Below are 15,723 nucleotides of genomic sequence, written 5' to 3'. Positions count from 1 at the left end.
TGTCTCTCTGCCTCTCCCCCGCTTACTCTCTGTCTCTCTCTCTTTCAAAAGAAAATAGATTTAAAAAAATAAAAATAAACATTAAAAAAGAAAAAAGAAAAAGAAATATTACTAATATATGAGGGATGAAAGGACATGATACCTGCAACCTACTCAAAAGGTTCAAGAAAAAACATAGACAAGTGCACAGTGCAAATGATAAAACAAAAATATTAATAATTGGTGAGCTGGGATAAAGGATAGATGAGAGTTCATTGTATAGTCCTGCCAACTTTTATTATGAATTTGCAATCGTATCAAAATAAAAAGTTATAAAATACTAAAGCATATACTTATATTTCACTACTTCCTAATTTTTCTATAGTAAACATTTCTTTAATGTCAGAAAAAAACCTATCTGTAAACATAATAACAGTTCTATCTAATACCCGATGAAACTATCTTTCCAAGCGAAAGGCTGTTCTGACGAATTAAAGACAACCCAGCCGTGAAACAAGAGCCACGTGTTTCCTCCTCCGGATCGCGGCGGGGGAGAAGATGTTACCTTTGGCACAAGTGCAGTGTTCCCCGTGAGACACGCTACCTTTATAACGGGCCAGGAGCTGCTTAAAGTCTAGCTGTTGGTCCGGCACGGCGTCCCGGACCGACTCCTGCTGCAGGTGAAGGGACAGCCGCAGGTCTTCCTCCACTTCCTCGAACGCAGTCCTGCTGCGCCGCGCTTTCAGCTTCTCCTTGGACATCTGTTTCACGGAGCGCACGTAAGGGCTCCCGTCCTGGAGCACGTACCTGAGGAAGGACACGGGGACGGGGCTGTTAGGCCGTAGGTCTGCTGGGGACGAGCGAAAACATTCACCTGCTTCTGTGCTCCGAGCAGCAGCATGTTGCTCTGTGTCCGCCCAGCTCAGGTGCTACCGTCTCACCAGTCCAGGGCGCTGCTGGCCTGCGCCCTACCGCCGGTAAGAACACACCGGAATGCTTTTGGTTCCATTTCAAGGTAATTCTGGAGGCAGTGAGTTTGAGAAAGTGAGAGGATAAAGACTGGTGAACCGGTTCACAGGTTAATTTCCCCAGAGATTCACATCAGTGGAAATGGGATAGGCCCCCCTCAGATAACTACTTAATAAGCTCCCTACATATGTTTATTGCACACTAAAGTTTGAGAGCCACTGTCTTGGGATGTTTAGCTTGAGAACATTGGACCATTAAATAAATTGAGAATTAGGAGCAGGTCTCATTAGAAGTGGAAGGAGCAGGGAGTAGGGGGGAAATTCTGAACGGAGGGGTCGGTGTCAGACTGCAAGAGTAGTTTCATTCTGGAGCTCAGAAGTCAGGAACGAAGACACTGATTTGGGAACTCCTGGCACAGAGGTGACATTTGAAATCACATGAGTCTAACAAAGGGACAAAAGAGTTTCATGGTGAGAAGGAACAGTGCAAGGATAAAACCGTGGGGAGTCTTTAAGGTCAAAGAGTAGGAAGAGGAATCAGGGCTTTCATAGGAGAGAAATACGATTGTATCCAAAGGAAATGACTATTTTCTACTCAATACTGAAATTATACAAACATCTGGACACTCACACCACATTACAAGCTCCCTGAGCATTGCAGGCTGATGATGATAATAGCTAACAGTTGTTAGGTGCCAGGCGCAGTGCCATCTGCAGCTATGAACTCTAAGAATTAATTAATCCATCCCAGTGACAACCCTGTGAAGCAGCTATTAATAATATACCCATTTTACTTGTGATGAAACTGAGTCACAGAGATTAAGCTACTCATCAATGTTACAGTTAGTAAACAGGGATTTAAATATTGGTGGGCAGAATGGGTACTTTTTCCATATTAAATTCTCCATATATTTGGTCCTTCATCATTAAAAAAATTTTTTTTAAGTTTTTATTTATTTTGAGAGAGACAGGGACAACAGAGTGGTGGAGGGGCAGAGAGAGAAAGAATTTTTTGTTTTTTGAGAGATAGAGACAACGTGAGCAGGGGAGGGTCAGAGAGAGAGGGAGACACAGAATCTGAAACAGGCTCCAGGCTCTGAGTTAGCTTTCAGCACAAAGCCTGATGCGGGGCTTGAACCCACGAACCATGAGATCATGACCTAAGGTGAAGCCGGCCGCTTAACCGACTGAGCCACCCAGGCGCCCCTAAAAAATTTTTTTTAAATGTCTGTCTTTGGGAGCAAGAGAGAGGGAGAGAGAGAGAGGGAGCAAGCATGAATAGGGGAGGGGCAGAGAAAGAGACACACAGAATCCAAAGCAGGCTCCAGGCTACGAGCTGTCCGCACAGAGCCTGATGCGGGGCTCACACCCATGAACCGTAAGATCATGACCTGAGCCACGGTCAGATGCCGAACTGACTGAGCCACTCAGGTGCCCTGGTCCTTCATCATTTTTTCAACAGACTTCATTCTTCAGTGCAGGTGCAGGTGCACAGCAATATTGAGCAGTACAGAGGTTTCCTGCAAATGCATAGCCTTCCCCATTATCAACACCCCACCCCCACCTGAGTCCGGGATGTGCAACTGTTATACTGATGAACCTCCAGTGGCACCTCATGGTCACCCAAAGTCCACAGTTTACATTAGTTCCAGACAGTGCTCTTAACGGACAGTGTGTACTGTGATGTGAACTGCAAATAATTTGTACAATGTTTGCTGAAAGGGGAAAACCAAACACCCAAATGGAAAAATCAGAAGAAAAATGAACACGTCTCTTAAAATGCTGGCACAATGAGGTAAAATAATGTCTTCACAAACATTATCCTTTGAATAATAACACAGAGCAATTCACCAAACCTTAATTAATGTCTTCCTTACCTTGTCACAGCAATTGCATCTTCCAGAAAAAACTGATCAACAGGAAACGTTCGACCTAGAACAAGAAAATAAAAAAGACTCAGGATACCTGTTCAACTGCCTTGAAATAAACAGTTTGTATGTGTAAAATTCTCTTAAAACAAAGCTTGGCACAATAAGGGACTGTTGGTTCTATTGTCTTAAACATGTCAAAAGAAAAAAAAAAGCTTTTGATATTAGAAGGGAGAGAGTCCAGCTCATAAAAAGCCCAGAAGTATATTGGTGGAGAGATGCTTATTTGGTAATGAGACTTTTTTAAATCTCTCTCTCTCTTTTTTAACCCTGTTATACTTTCCCCACTCTCCTCTCCGCCCGAGGGGATTTTTAAACATTCAACAACTAGAAATATTATGATTATTTGTCAGAATTGTCCGTAAATTGTTCTTTTGGCAATCAATTACAGAAGGATAAAGCAAAGCCCAAGGTGAGAAATTAACCCCACAATGAGACCGTGAGAGCACCAGAAAACACAGACTCTTTGACTTCACTTCCTCCTAGAGTGGACCAACATCCAGAAAGTTAGCAGGGTCCAGTCATGAACAAATACGCTATACATAGAGACAACTTCTCTCTTTATGACAGTTTACCATTATTAACTCACACTTTGATATTAAACACAATGGGATGCTAATAACTGAGTCTTTTTTCAAAAACACATATAAACTGAAATCTCTTAGCAAATGGATATATTACTTCTTTATTATTTTCATTATATGGTCATTAATTTTATTTGTAATACATCTAATCAATTTTAGAAAATAAATATAAATACCTGTTATTTACATCTCAGATGAACTTTAAAAATAATTATATTTGCTTATTAGAACAATGCATATTTAATGATGCATATTAATCACCTGGTATGGTAATAATTGGGCAGGAATTGAAATATTCTGAAAAGAGATCAGCATTTAAAGTTGCACTCATTAGAATTACTTGAAGAGTTGGTCTCTGCAACAAAATGTCCTTCAAGACCAGCAGCAAGAAGTCACTAAGGGAAATAAAAGAACACCTCAAGATCAAACAAAGCTAACACATAAAAATGGATTAGCTTTTGATGCATTTTGAGCAAGGAATGTGTAAGACTATGTGAAACAAAAAAACTATATATCTCACAGAAAGATGTGTCATGATCCTAGATGTGAAGACTTAAAATTATAAAGATACAAACTCAAATCAGGGCAGTACCAATCAAAACAGCAACAGGATCTCTCATTGCATATGATAATTCTACTTCTTAATATCTACATGCACATAATGAAGAATATACAAAGATTTTCACAATAACATTGTTTGTAATAGTAAAACCATGGCAACTACCTAAATGTCCATCAACCAAGAAGTGGCTGTCTAAACCAAAATCACCCAGTCTGTGGAATAACATGAGGCAGATCAAAGAAATAACACAGAGCTTTAGATACTGATATGAAAATGTCCCTCAGACATGGGGACAAAAACCCAAGTTGTAGAACAATATATACCGCAGAAAAGTGATATCCGTACTGGTCTCCCTGCTTCATTCAGACTCTCCGCCTGGAAGTTATTCTCACTAGGGCAGACTAAGGGTTCCGTTCGAGTGTAAATCTTACCATGCCATTCTTCAGCTCATGATCCTTTGATGGCTTATTAAAGTCCCACTAACACATTAGATCCCGCAGGGCATTTCCTTTCCCACCACCGCGTATCTCCTGGAGGGTTCACTTGCTCCAGCCATGCTGTCCTTGCTGTCCCTGAGGCATGTACCTCAGGTCCTTTGCACGTGTTATTAATCTGCCTGCAATGGGCTTCTCGCTCACTTCCTTTGAGTTTTTACTCAAAGGTATCTTTTCAGCCACGCCTTTCCTAGCCATGCTGTTTAAAAATTCAAATGCTCCCCTTCCCTAGCACTTAACATATTTTACTTATTTATCATTCTTATTGTTGAGCTCACCCATTAGAATAGAAGCTCTATGAGGACTGGGATTTTGGTCTATTTTGTTTACTAATAAAATAATCTAGAACAATGTCTGGAACATAGTAGCTGCTCAAAAACCCTGTTGACTTACTACATGAACACATCATTTATGTAAGAAAAAAAGGGTCAGAAAGCAAAAGTACCTATTTCTTAACAAAGTAAACATAAATGTCAATGCATAAAAGGACATATCACTAGTCTGATCACCACGGTTACCTCTGGGGAAGAGAGATTGGCAATGTTTTGGAAATGTTAAGGGGGATTTCAATTTATCTGTATTGCTTGGATGGAGGGATAGACAGATTGATAGATACATTGTAGACTCCATGCCCAATGTGGGGCTCAAACTTGGGGCCAAGATCAAGAGTCGCATGTTTCACTGACTGAACCAGCCAGATGCCTCCTGTATAGCTTCAATTTTTAATGAGAACATATTCTTGTACTATTTAGTTCTCTTTAATTTCATGAGCTAATTTAATTACATTTATGACTTTTGTTTCTTTTTTAGGGAAAAGGACATAAAAATAAGAAATGCTTAAATAATTTATAGTACATGCATACTTCAAATCTCCTTCTGCAATTATTAATGATAACTTCAAAGGTCCTTCATGCCATCGCGCTGACAGTGACATGAGAAGCAGCACACGCAGCTCCAATCATGTTTGTGGAGACACCTCTCTCTACTGCATCTCTCCTAACCCCTAATATACTCCCAGGACAAAAGAGACCAAAATTGTAACAGGTAATTATTATATAGGGGACAGAAACTATTCTTCTTGATATTTGTTGGAAACTTCACAGTTAGAAAAATATTATCTCTATGATCAGAAAATTTATTAAAAATTTTATACTAACACAACTGTAACTTTTCTACATTCGACCTTTAATCCTGTCTATATTTTTGCTGATCTTGAGTCCTAGATTTTACTCCTGTTTTTTTCCTTTTTCCATCTGAGCTGGCAAATATTCCCCTACTTTTTCTTGTAATTTGTATACCCCTTTCCCAAAGACTCATGTTTGTAAGTACCTGAATCTCCCTTCTCCAGAGTGCAATTTATCTTTGTTCAGATATTATTTTCAGTTTTTAACTGTTGATATTCTACAACTCCTTAAGTTTTATAAACATCTTTCTCTTTTGAGATCACGATTGTCCCAGGAAACCAGATCCAAAACTATGTTGTAGTTTTTCTGAGTTTGTGGAAATATAAATGTTATGAAACCCCAAACCAATCTTATATTCAGAATTATACTGGATATAGTTTCCCCTACACTTTTAGAATATAATCACTTAAATACTATTAGCCTGGTAGAATGTTATATTTGATTTCCTCCTCCAAGTTGTTTAGTGATTCTGTGAAAATTTTTTCTTCTTTCAACTGTTCACTTGAACATTTACCTGCAAAAATGAAATAACTTACTACTTATTTCCCCCCCACCCCCCACTGTTTTCTGGAGTCTCTACAAAAAGATTATTTGCCCCTCAAAAATTCCCAGTGTTTTGTGTATAGTCGTTTAAAATTTACTATTGCCATGTTCTAGGAATTATTTCTTTTTATTTTGATCTATTCATTTTATATGAAAGTCTGCTTTTCTTTAGTTTCTAATTACTTGATATTTCCTATTTACTAGAGTATCAGTGTATTTCTTTCTTTGAACAAATAGTCTCCTGGTCCTATGTCTTCCTTGCTCATTTTTTAACCAAATTTTTAATGTCTTTTTATTTTGAGAGAGAGAGAGAGAGAGAGAGAGAGAGAGAGAGAGAGAGAGCGCGCGCGCGCGCGCGAGCGAGCGGGGGAGGGGCAGAGAGAGAGGGAGACACAGAATCAGAAGTCTGTTCCAGACTCTGTGCTAACGGCTGGAACCCACGTACTGTGAGATCATGACCTGAGCCGAAGTCGGCTGCTCAACCACTGAGCCACCCAGGCGCCCCACCTCCCCGCCAGTTTTTGAAAACTTTTTATTAGCAGCAGCTGGGGACTCTTTTCATGTTTGTTTTTGTTTCTTTTTAAAATGTTGCTATTGGCTACATTCTGCTTCTCTGGCAGTCTGCCAACTTTAGTTACTTAGTGTTTCTTTCTTCTCCAGAGGTTTATGATGGTACAGTCCTTTTTGGGAAAGTCTCATAATTTTTATGGGATTCATTTTTTTCCACACTAGTTTTTTAATTGCCCTAGAAAATGATCCACATGACAAACTATGCCATTTACTTGGCCCTTTAAATACTGAGGATTTTGACTTTCCATCCCCGCCCTTTAATGACTTCTAATTCCATAGAATGAAATCCAAATGCTTTATTGTCCATGGTTTATAAACTCCTTGGAAGATCCGGTTTCTGCCTTTTCTTTAAAAAATTTTTGTTAACGTTTTATTTATTTTTGAGAGAGAGATTGCAAGTGGGACACGGGAGGAGAGTGGGAAAGGGAGACACAGAATCTGAAGGAGGCTCCAGGCTCTGAGCTGTCAGCACAGAGCCCGATGGGGGGTTCAAACTCACAAGCTTCTGGGCTGAAGGCGGACACTTAACTGACTGAGCCACCCGGGCACCCGTGGTTTCTGCCTTTTCTATCTGCTACTTTCCCCCTCATTTACTACAACCAGCTGCACAGGCTTCTTCCAGTTTCTGGACTCACAACGCCCTTTCCCACTGCAGAGTCAGAATGGTGGCTTTGCCCCCCGTTTGTCACACCTCTGTGTTTAATTTAAATGTCATCTCTTGAGAGACAGCAGCTCTGGCCATCTCAGGGATCTCTCCTGTTTATTCCTTCATAGTACTTACTCCAACTCATAATTGTGTATGTATTTATTTGCTCATTATTTGTTTTTCCTACTAGACCAGGTGATAAAGGGGAGCCATGTTTGTTCACTATAGCAACCCCAGCAATTAACAGATCACTTGGCACTTAACACTGTCTCAATAAATGTATGGAATGTCAGGCCTGAATGACTGACCAGATGAACAAAGAAGGAAGGACATACTGACCAATCCACCAACTACAGCATGTCTGTCACTCCCATTAAGTCCAGACACCCAGCTCAGCACGATGCCCGGGAGCTGTTAAGGATCTCCCGGGAGAAGATGGCCACCTGGCAGGAAGACTCTTCTAGGATGAACAGAGGCCCTCCCGGCATTTTTAGTATTACAGACCCTGGAGATGAGGAAGGTGCTTCTCTTCTCCGACTTGGGCCTTCTCTGTGGCCTTCCTCTCTAGCTCTGTGAAACTGAACGGGAAACAGAACAAAATTCCTCCAGCACTGTCTTCATTTTACGTGTGTGGCCGTTTGCTGGGGAAGTCTTTGCTTTACCTCTCTTCTGTCCGCTCGTGGACCTCGTCGACAATGATGTGCGTGACTCCTTGCAGGGCCATGTCTCCTTCCAGCCTTCGGAGCAGCACGCCTGTGGTGCAGTACAGCAGTCTGGTGGCTGAGGACTTACCCAGAAAAGGGCACAGAAGGCATTCATGGAATTTTTGGAAAAAAGGAAATTCTTTCTTTCTAAAATTTTAACTAGGCTCCACACCTAACTTGAACCCATGTGACTTGAACCCATGACCCCGAGATTAAGAGTCAGATGCTCTCCTGACTGAGCCAGCCACACACCCCAGGAAAGGCTTGCAAAGCCAAGATGGCAAAGCCATTTTGAAAGGACAGGGACAAAGAATATTGAAAACATCCACAGTTGCTTTTAATCTGAAACCACACTAAATGTGTAGTTTCTTTCTGGCAACAACAGTAAAAGCTTTTCTACTTCATATCAAAAATTTAAGTTTAAGACTCATAAAAAGCATTCAAAAATTATTATAAAACATAAAAACAACAGTGAATGATAAAACCAATTCTGATTTTGTCTGTTCCTTATTTGGTTAAATGGGTTAGGTCTCAGGATTAAGAGTAAAACAGTTAGTAGATCACTTCTGCCAACAAAGAATAAGAGGTCTTTTTATTTTATTTTATTTATTTATTTATTTTAGTGTTACTATTTATTTTTGAGTCAGAGAGAGACAGAGCATGAGCGGGGAGGGGCAGAGAGAGAGAGGGAGACACAGAATCGGAAGCAGGCTCCAGGCTCTGAGCTGTCAGCACAGAGCCCGACGTGGGGCTCGAACCCACGAATGTGAGATCATGACCTGAGCCAAAGTTGGAGGCCCAACCGACTGAGTCACCCAGTTGCCCCAAAGAGGTCTTTAAAAAAAAATGTTTATTTATTTTGAGAGAGAGAGTGTGAGTGTGTGTGTGTGTGTGTGTGTGTGTGAGAGGGTGCGCAGGCAAGAAGGGAAGGAGCAGAGAGAGAGGGAGAGCACAGAGCCTGATGCAGACTCAATCCCGTGAACTGTGAGATCATGACTTGAGCTGAAATCAAGAGTGGGACACATAAAATGACTGAGCCACGCAGGTGCAGCAGAATAAAAGGTAGCGGAAATTAAGTACACCCAAATAAGAGTTCTATACCACAATATTTCTAAAAGGTCTTTAGCTGCACCTAAGTAATACATCCTAACTTGCCCATGTGTCTCCAGACCCCAAGAACTCTTTATACTTGAAAATGAAATTTCTGTTATCAGGGGACAAGCAGAGCGTACGAACCTTGACACTTTCCAGCCGGATTTGGTACCCCACCGTCAGACCCACTCTTTCCGTCCTTTCTTTAGCAACACGTTCAGCAACAGAGATTGCTGAGATCCGTCGGGGTTGGGTACAGATGATGTTGGCCACCTTCTCAGGCGGTCCATTCAGAGAATCATCCAGGATAAACTGAGGAATCTGTGTGGTTTTCCCACATCTGCATGTCAAAACAAAGAAGTCCTAATATGAGAGTTTTCAAGTGCCAGTTAACAACAAACCGATCATGCACAATGAGGAAAGGGAGAAAGCTGATCATGATAAAAGGTGTTCCACTTCATTTATCTTCTAAACTGACCTGCTGACTTGTTACCTACAGCTCATAACTGCTAGGAATTCACATTTGAACAAGGCAAGCAAATAGTTTAGTGTCATTGTAAAATTGAGACAATTGAACAGACATTAGAGTAGGTTCTGTAAACACCACTAGGAATATGAACTCTATATTTGAATCCTAAAGAAATGAGAGTATTATCTTATGATTTTAAAGTATTATTTTACTGATTTGGCTATAAGTAGACTGGCGTTAAAAAGATAAGAAACTGAGGGATGCCTGGGTTGTTCAGTGGGTTGAGTGTCTGACTTCGGCTCAGGTCATGATCTCATAGTTAGTGAGTTCAAGCCCCACGTCAGGCTCTGTGCTGCCGGCTCCGAGCCTGGACCCTGTTTCGTGTCTCCCTCTCTCTGCACTTCCCCGCTCTCATGCTCTGTGTCTCTCTCAAAAATAAACATTAAAAAAAAAAAGTAAGGAAACTGGAAGATCTCTTTAAATGTTTATTTATTTTGAGAGAAAGAGAGGGCCAGGAGGAGAGAGAGAGAGAGAGAGAGAGAGAGAGAGAGAGAGAGAGAGAGAGAGAGAGAAAGCCAAGTAGGCTCCACACTGAGCCGACATGAGGCTCAGTCCCATGACCACAAGATCACAACCTGAGCCGCTATCAAGAGTCAGACACTTAACCAACTGAGCCACCCAGACACCCCAAGAAACTGGAAGATCTCAAATTACTACTATATCGGTGAGTCTGGGCACAAATATAATTATTAGGTGAAATACTTTTGTATATAGAACTAAATTAAGGCTACAACCTATCCGTGCTAAATAAATTCGGGTAACATGTGAAAAGGGTAAAGTAGGAAAAATAATATGCCCTAAGTTATTATTAAAAGAATAAAAGCTCTAAGGAAATCACAATAAATTTAGCAGATGAAAGTTTCCAAATTAAATGTTCTAGAACTATCCTTTACATTTAAAAATGGTCCTGTTAAAAGTCTTCATTTAGACCTTTTGCCTTATAATTGTCTCAGGGCAGAGGTGTGCAAAGTCTATATTGGATGAATTTCTGAGGTGTTTTTGTTTGTTTCTTTGTTTGTAATTTGAGACTATTGGCTAAAGATCTGTAATACTAGGTTCTGTGAAATAGTATTTAAAATCTGACCAGAAAAAGCACAAATAACAATAGTTACTAGTTTTTTACAAGTAGAATTGGTTATGGTAACCGGGGTACATACTATATTCATGGATGAAAGCTACATTACAAATAAATTGCATTCTTACCCAGTCATACCACTTATAACAAGCACTTGGTGCTCGCTCAACAATTTAAGAATGGTTTCTCTTTCTTCCCAAGCAGGGAGTGATTGTCTTTCTTGCAGAATTGACTGGAACTGTCTGGAAGCCTAATAACATAAAGGAGAAGGCATCAGTCAGGTTACTTTGAATTACCTTACACAAAGCTCTCACCGTGGAATCCCATCGCTAGACCCACCCTTTCTGCTCTTTCTTTAACAATTTGTTCGGAGCCAGAAATTGCAGAAATATGCAGCCTGTTAGGCTTGGGTGCTGATGACTTCAGTCAGAAGGCTGCTTAGAGAATCAGCCAGAGTAAGTTGTGAAATCCTTGTGATTTTCCTACATCTGAATAAACTGCAAGATCTTATAAGAGAAATAAGCCATCTTGCTTAGCACTACCCAGCTCTTCCTAGCAGGAGTCTCTGCACCAGCACTATCCAATAGAACCTTCCGTGTTAATGGAAATGTTCTATATTAGCATTGTCCAAACAGAACAACCTCTGACTACAGGTGGCTAGTGAGCATTTGAAATATGATTAGTGCTACTGAGGAACTAAATTTTTAATTTTATTTCATTTAAATTAATTTAAATTTAAACACCTGCATGTGGCTAGATGCTACCACACTGAACAACATAGTTCTATCAGATTTTTACTAAAATCAGTAATAGTAAGAGCACTCATAAAAGGGTTCTTTTTGGCCAGGCGTCACATATATGTAATTCAGTCTGACATCCAACGGCCAATAAACATGGTAGCATATGTTAAATCTAAACATGTATTGTTGAATAATATAAGAAATTTACATTAACACATCATTTTCTGCATATAATTTTATCATATAAATTTATCACTCTAAACACAAACTGACCAAATTGAATATGTAATTTTTTGTTTCTACTACCTTACTATTTATGGTGTGAATTTCTATTCATTTTGACGTTCTATAGGTACTGCACTATGTATGCAATAGTGTTACGCTGTGTCAAAAATCAGAATCAGAACTTCACAGTTAGAAATGCCACTGGACTGCATCCAATCCAATCCCCAAACTGGTTAAGCAACATGCTTTTGTCCTACATCCAACTCCCCTCCCCCCCCCACCAGCTTCCTTACAGGTTCCTTTAAAACCGTCTTCATATGAATGGGGTAAACACAATATGGATTTCTGGAAACAGAGATTTAATTTGAACCCTTTGTGTTGCTAACTGCTAGCTATGTGACCTTGGGCAAGTTATTCATCCTAGGATTTTCTGAAATGGGGTCAGAGTCCCTCCTCCCTTCTACACTATTTTTTTCTAATATTAAGTCAGCATTAATTTTCATTTCACTTCTCAGATTGTCTCTCATAGTACCAGAGCCACACGATTCTGAGAATATTTGGTATATATGCGTGTGCTTCACCTTCCCCAGCCACTGGATTCTCCAGAACCATCTAGAACATGCACCCAAGTTTGCTGTGGCATGCAGAACCTGACCAGAGTTAAACAGAAAACAAAAGCATACTAGGGAGGGTAGCAAGGCTTTCTAACTCCTAACCCGTTCATCCGACAGTAGGGAGGCAATGCTAGCCAATCTCTGAGAACACCCTACCTGTTTAATTCGGAACTGCTTGCAGAGTTTAGCATTTTCAGCATGTACTGATTTTGCCTGCCAGTCATATCTTTTGGAAATCTTTTTCTTAAGGTTCACATAGCTCTCATTCTCCACTATAACTGGTGCAGGACCTTCATCCTCATCTGAATCCTCCTCGGGTTCTGATTCTTTTTCAACTTGAAGGGGATAAAAGGAAACATTTTCGATATGGAGCCCTTTCTTTAGCAAAGGGGGAGAGTCACTATCTAATAAAGTAACAACAACAACAAAATTGTAAGATGGAGAAAAAGTTAAAGCTTGAATAGAGCAGGTTCATTCATTTCAAACAACTACTTTGACTGCTAAAGAACATAAAATGCATCTTCAAAGAAACTTTAATCAAGAATAAGTGGCTATTGCTATACCAAATTAAAAACAAAGAAGAAAAATATCATGGCATGCTTTGTTAATTCCGTAGACACTTTATATTGAAGGAATTAACTGAAGGTTTCAACTATTCACAAGTGTTCCTAAAATCCTGTGACACAAAACAACCCAAATGTCTACAAAATGATAAATCAATAAACAAAATACGGCATGTCCTTCCAATGGAATATTATTCAGCAATAAAATGAAGTACTGATACATCCTACATGAACAAACCTTGAAAACATGATGCTAAGTGAAAGAAGTCTGTCACAAAAGCCACACATTGTATGATTCCATTTCCAGGAAGTATACAGAATGGGCAAGTGCACGGACACAGAATGTAGACTCACAGTCGTCAGGGGTTGAGGAAAGGGAGAAATGAGCACTCGCTGCTAATAAGTACGGGGTTTCTTTAAGGGCTGATCAAAATGTTGTGGAATTAGATAGTTGTCATGGTTGGAGCGCCTGGGTGGTTCCTTTGGTTAAGTATCTGACTTCGGCTCTGCCGTTCCTGAGTTCAAGCCCCGTGTCAGACTCTGTGCTGACAGCTCAGAGCCTGCTTCAGATTCCATATCTCCCTCTGTCTCTGCCCTCCCTGCTCCCGGTGTCTCTGTCTCTCAAAAATTAAAAAAAAAAAAACATAAAAAGAAAGATGGCAACAAATAAGAGAATTCCTTGATGAACTTTGAAAGAGGAGTTTAACGGTGATGTAAGAATCTGTACGGCAAATCCGGAAATCAATCGAGCCGGAAGGTTCCACAAACATTTTCTAACTTGAGGGTTTAGGAATTCATAAAGATAGCCCTACGTTAATGAATTTTGGGGGTCTAGTATATTATGGAAAGACAAGTACCTCTAAAAACTCATTTGAAAGTAATTCCATGTAAAGCATCGGAAGTAAACACATGAAACCAACTGGATCAAATGAAGCAGACTTCTTGGGGAGATGCTTTAAGGTTCTTCCAACCCCCTACTGCTAGAATAAACTTACGTATCATTACAAACTTTCAGTGCAGACAGTCCAATCACGGTGACAAAACTGGGGCTTACAATTAAAGGCTGGCCACAGTTCAGGGGATCCTCATTCCCGTTGCCCTTGGACTGAGGAGACCGGTGTGCCTAAGATCACCGGGAGATCCCGCAGAGGCTCTGCCCTCCTGACCCATCCTGAACGCCCCCTCCACAAAACCCTCCACCCGACCAGAGCCTTCCATACCTTCAGGAGTCTGGTTTGGAGCGAAAGAATGATTTGGAATCACTGCTTTACGACAGACAGGATTATTGACTCTGGTCCCAGAAGATACTGGCAGGAAGTTCACAGGAGGGACACTGTACTTGTGATGGGTATTTGTTAGTAAGTGGACTATTTCTGATTCTTCCTCTAAAAGGGTTATCAAAGAATATACAACAGGTTCGGAAGTTTCTGCAAATGTCAAGGCCTTTCCGTAAAGGAACTCAGCAATATGTAAACGACAAGCCAGAGGTAGATGCTCGTTGGTGGAATAAAATGCCACGAGGGGAGCTTCGTAGGGGTATTTGTGGTCTTTAGGAAATCGAATTTCAAGTTCATATAAAAAAGAGGCATCCTCAGGAGCGTTAAGATGAGAATCATCTACAATTCTTTCTGCTCTTCCGACAATTTGATTTGGGGGCACTTCGTGTTTGAATTTGCATCTCGATCCAAATTTACAATTTCCTTTGAGGTAAAATTTACAGATTTCAAGCGAAGTCTCCTGTGTGCTTTTGGCACTTTCCTTTTGCTTCAATTTGCAGAATTTACTCGTCAAATATTCCAATTCTAATCCAATGGTCCAGACTCGGTTCTGAATTCTTTCTATGAATTTTTCTCCACAGATTGACTTGAGAGCAAAGGCCTCTTCCTGCCGCTGTTCCACACACTCATCCACGCTCACGTGGGCAGCCGCCTCGGAGACCTTCATCCTCTCCCCAAACGTCTCTGAAAAACACTGTGTGAGCAGATGTTCGAGGGAGGCCCCCACGTCGCCATCACAGATCCGCAGGGCTGCCTGACAGCGCTCGGTGTTGAAACCATACCTACCAAGTGTGAAATATGACAAAAGATATTGATCACAGTGAAGCTCACTTAAATATGATCATGTGAAGTTATAAGCCTACACAGGCAGATCTGTGTTTTGAAAAAGGATCCCCGGTAACACGGATTCCTCCCTAGTCACCCTATCCTGAAAGAGAGGGTGTTAGGCACATGGGCACTGCAGCCACCCCCACAACAGCCCCCGCAACAGCCCCCGCAACAGCCCCCCCTACAGGAGAGCCCCACAGGAGGAGGAGTCGGGTCTGTAATGTGATTTCAGTTTCTTCGGTTCTCCCCCAGCCGCTGTCAATGCTGAAAGCAATCACCTGGCAAGTTTCTGCACTGCAAATGTTGAGACTGTGAATTCTGGATCATGCGGCTCCGCTGGGCCTGAGCCAGCACATTCCAAAGGGTCAGCGTCGGGAACAAAGGAGGCTTCCCGACCAGGAGACCAGTACTGTTCATCATCACAATCAGGCTCGCCATCTTCCTCTTCCCCAGAAATGCCTCTTCTGACAAAGGTAACACGTTCATATTATTAGACATTAAGTTCCACTTACTTCAAAGAAAAATTTAGCAGGAATCTAAGAATTTAATTCAGGGAGCCAAAGGACTTAGGATCCGAACCATTCTTCAGGCACTGATTGGAATTTTTATAGATCTAAC

The 15,723-nt window shown here is 40.9% G+C and overlaps 1 protein-coding gene across 2 annotated transcripts in view; it reads right to left on the bottom strand.

The window, feature by feature from the left end:
* Positions 1–15,723, bottom strand: part of DHX57 (DExH-box helicase 57) — a 54,812-nt gene that overhangs the window by 27,242 nt on the left and 11,847 nt on the right. For both annotated transcript variants that reach the window (XM_029937902.1, XM_029937901.1), the window contains exons 4-12: positions 15,384–15,569; positions 14,221–15,059; positions 12,594–12,772; positions 10,987–11,108; positions 9,399–9,594; positions 8,121–8,245; positions 3,721–3,854; positions 2,825–2,879; positions 584–786 (exon numbers count right to left, since the gene is read on the bottom strand). In XM_029937902.1, the coding sequence (XP_029793762.1) occupies positions 584–786; positions 2,825–2,879; positions 3,721–3,854; positions 8,121–8,245; positions 9,399–9,594; positions 10,987–11,108; positions 12,594–12,772; positions 14,221–15,059; positions 15,384–15,569 (2,039 nt within the window). The remainder of the gene's footprint in view (positions 1–583; positions 787–2,824; positions 2,880–3,720; positions 3,855–8,120; positions 8,246–9,398; positions 9,595–10,986; positions 11,109–12,593; positions 12,773–14,220; positions 15,060–15,383; positions 15,570–15,723) is intronic.

This window comes from Suricata suricatta, chromosome 4 (assembly GCF_006229205.1).
Source record: "Suricata suricatta isolate VVHF042 chromosome 4, meerkat_22Aug2017_6uvM2_HiC, whole genome shotgun sequence".
Classification (NCBI taxonomy): Eukaryota; Metazoa; Chordata; class Mammalia; order Carnivora; family Herpestidae; genus Suricata; species Suricata suricatta.
Note: the sequence above shows the minus strand (reverse complement) of the source record. Positions and strands in the feature narration are given on the sequence as shown.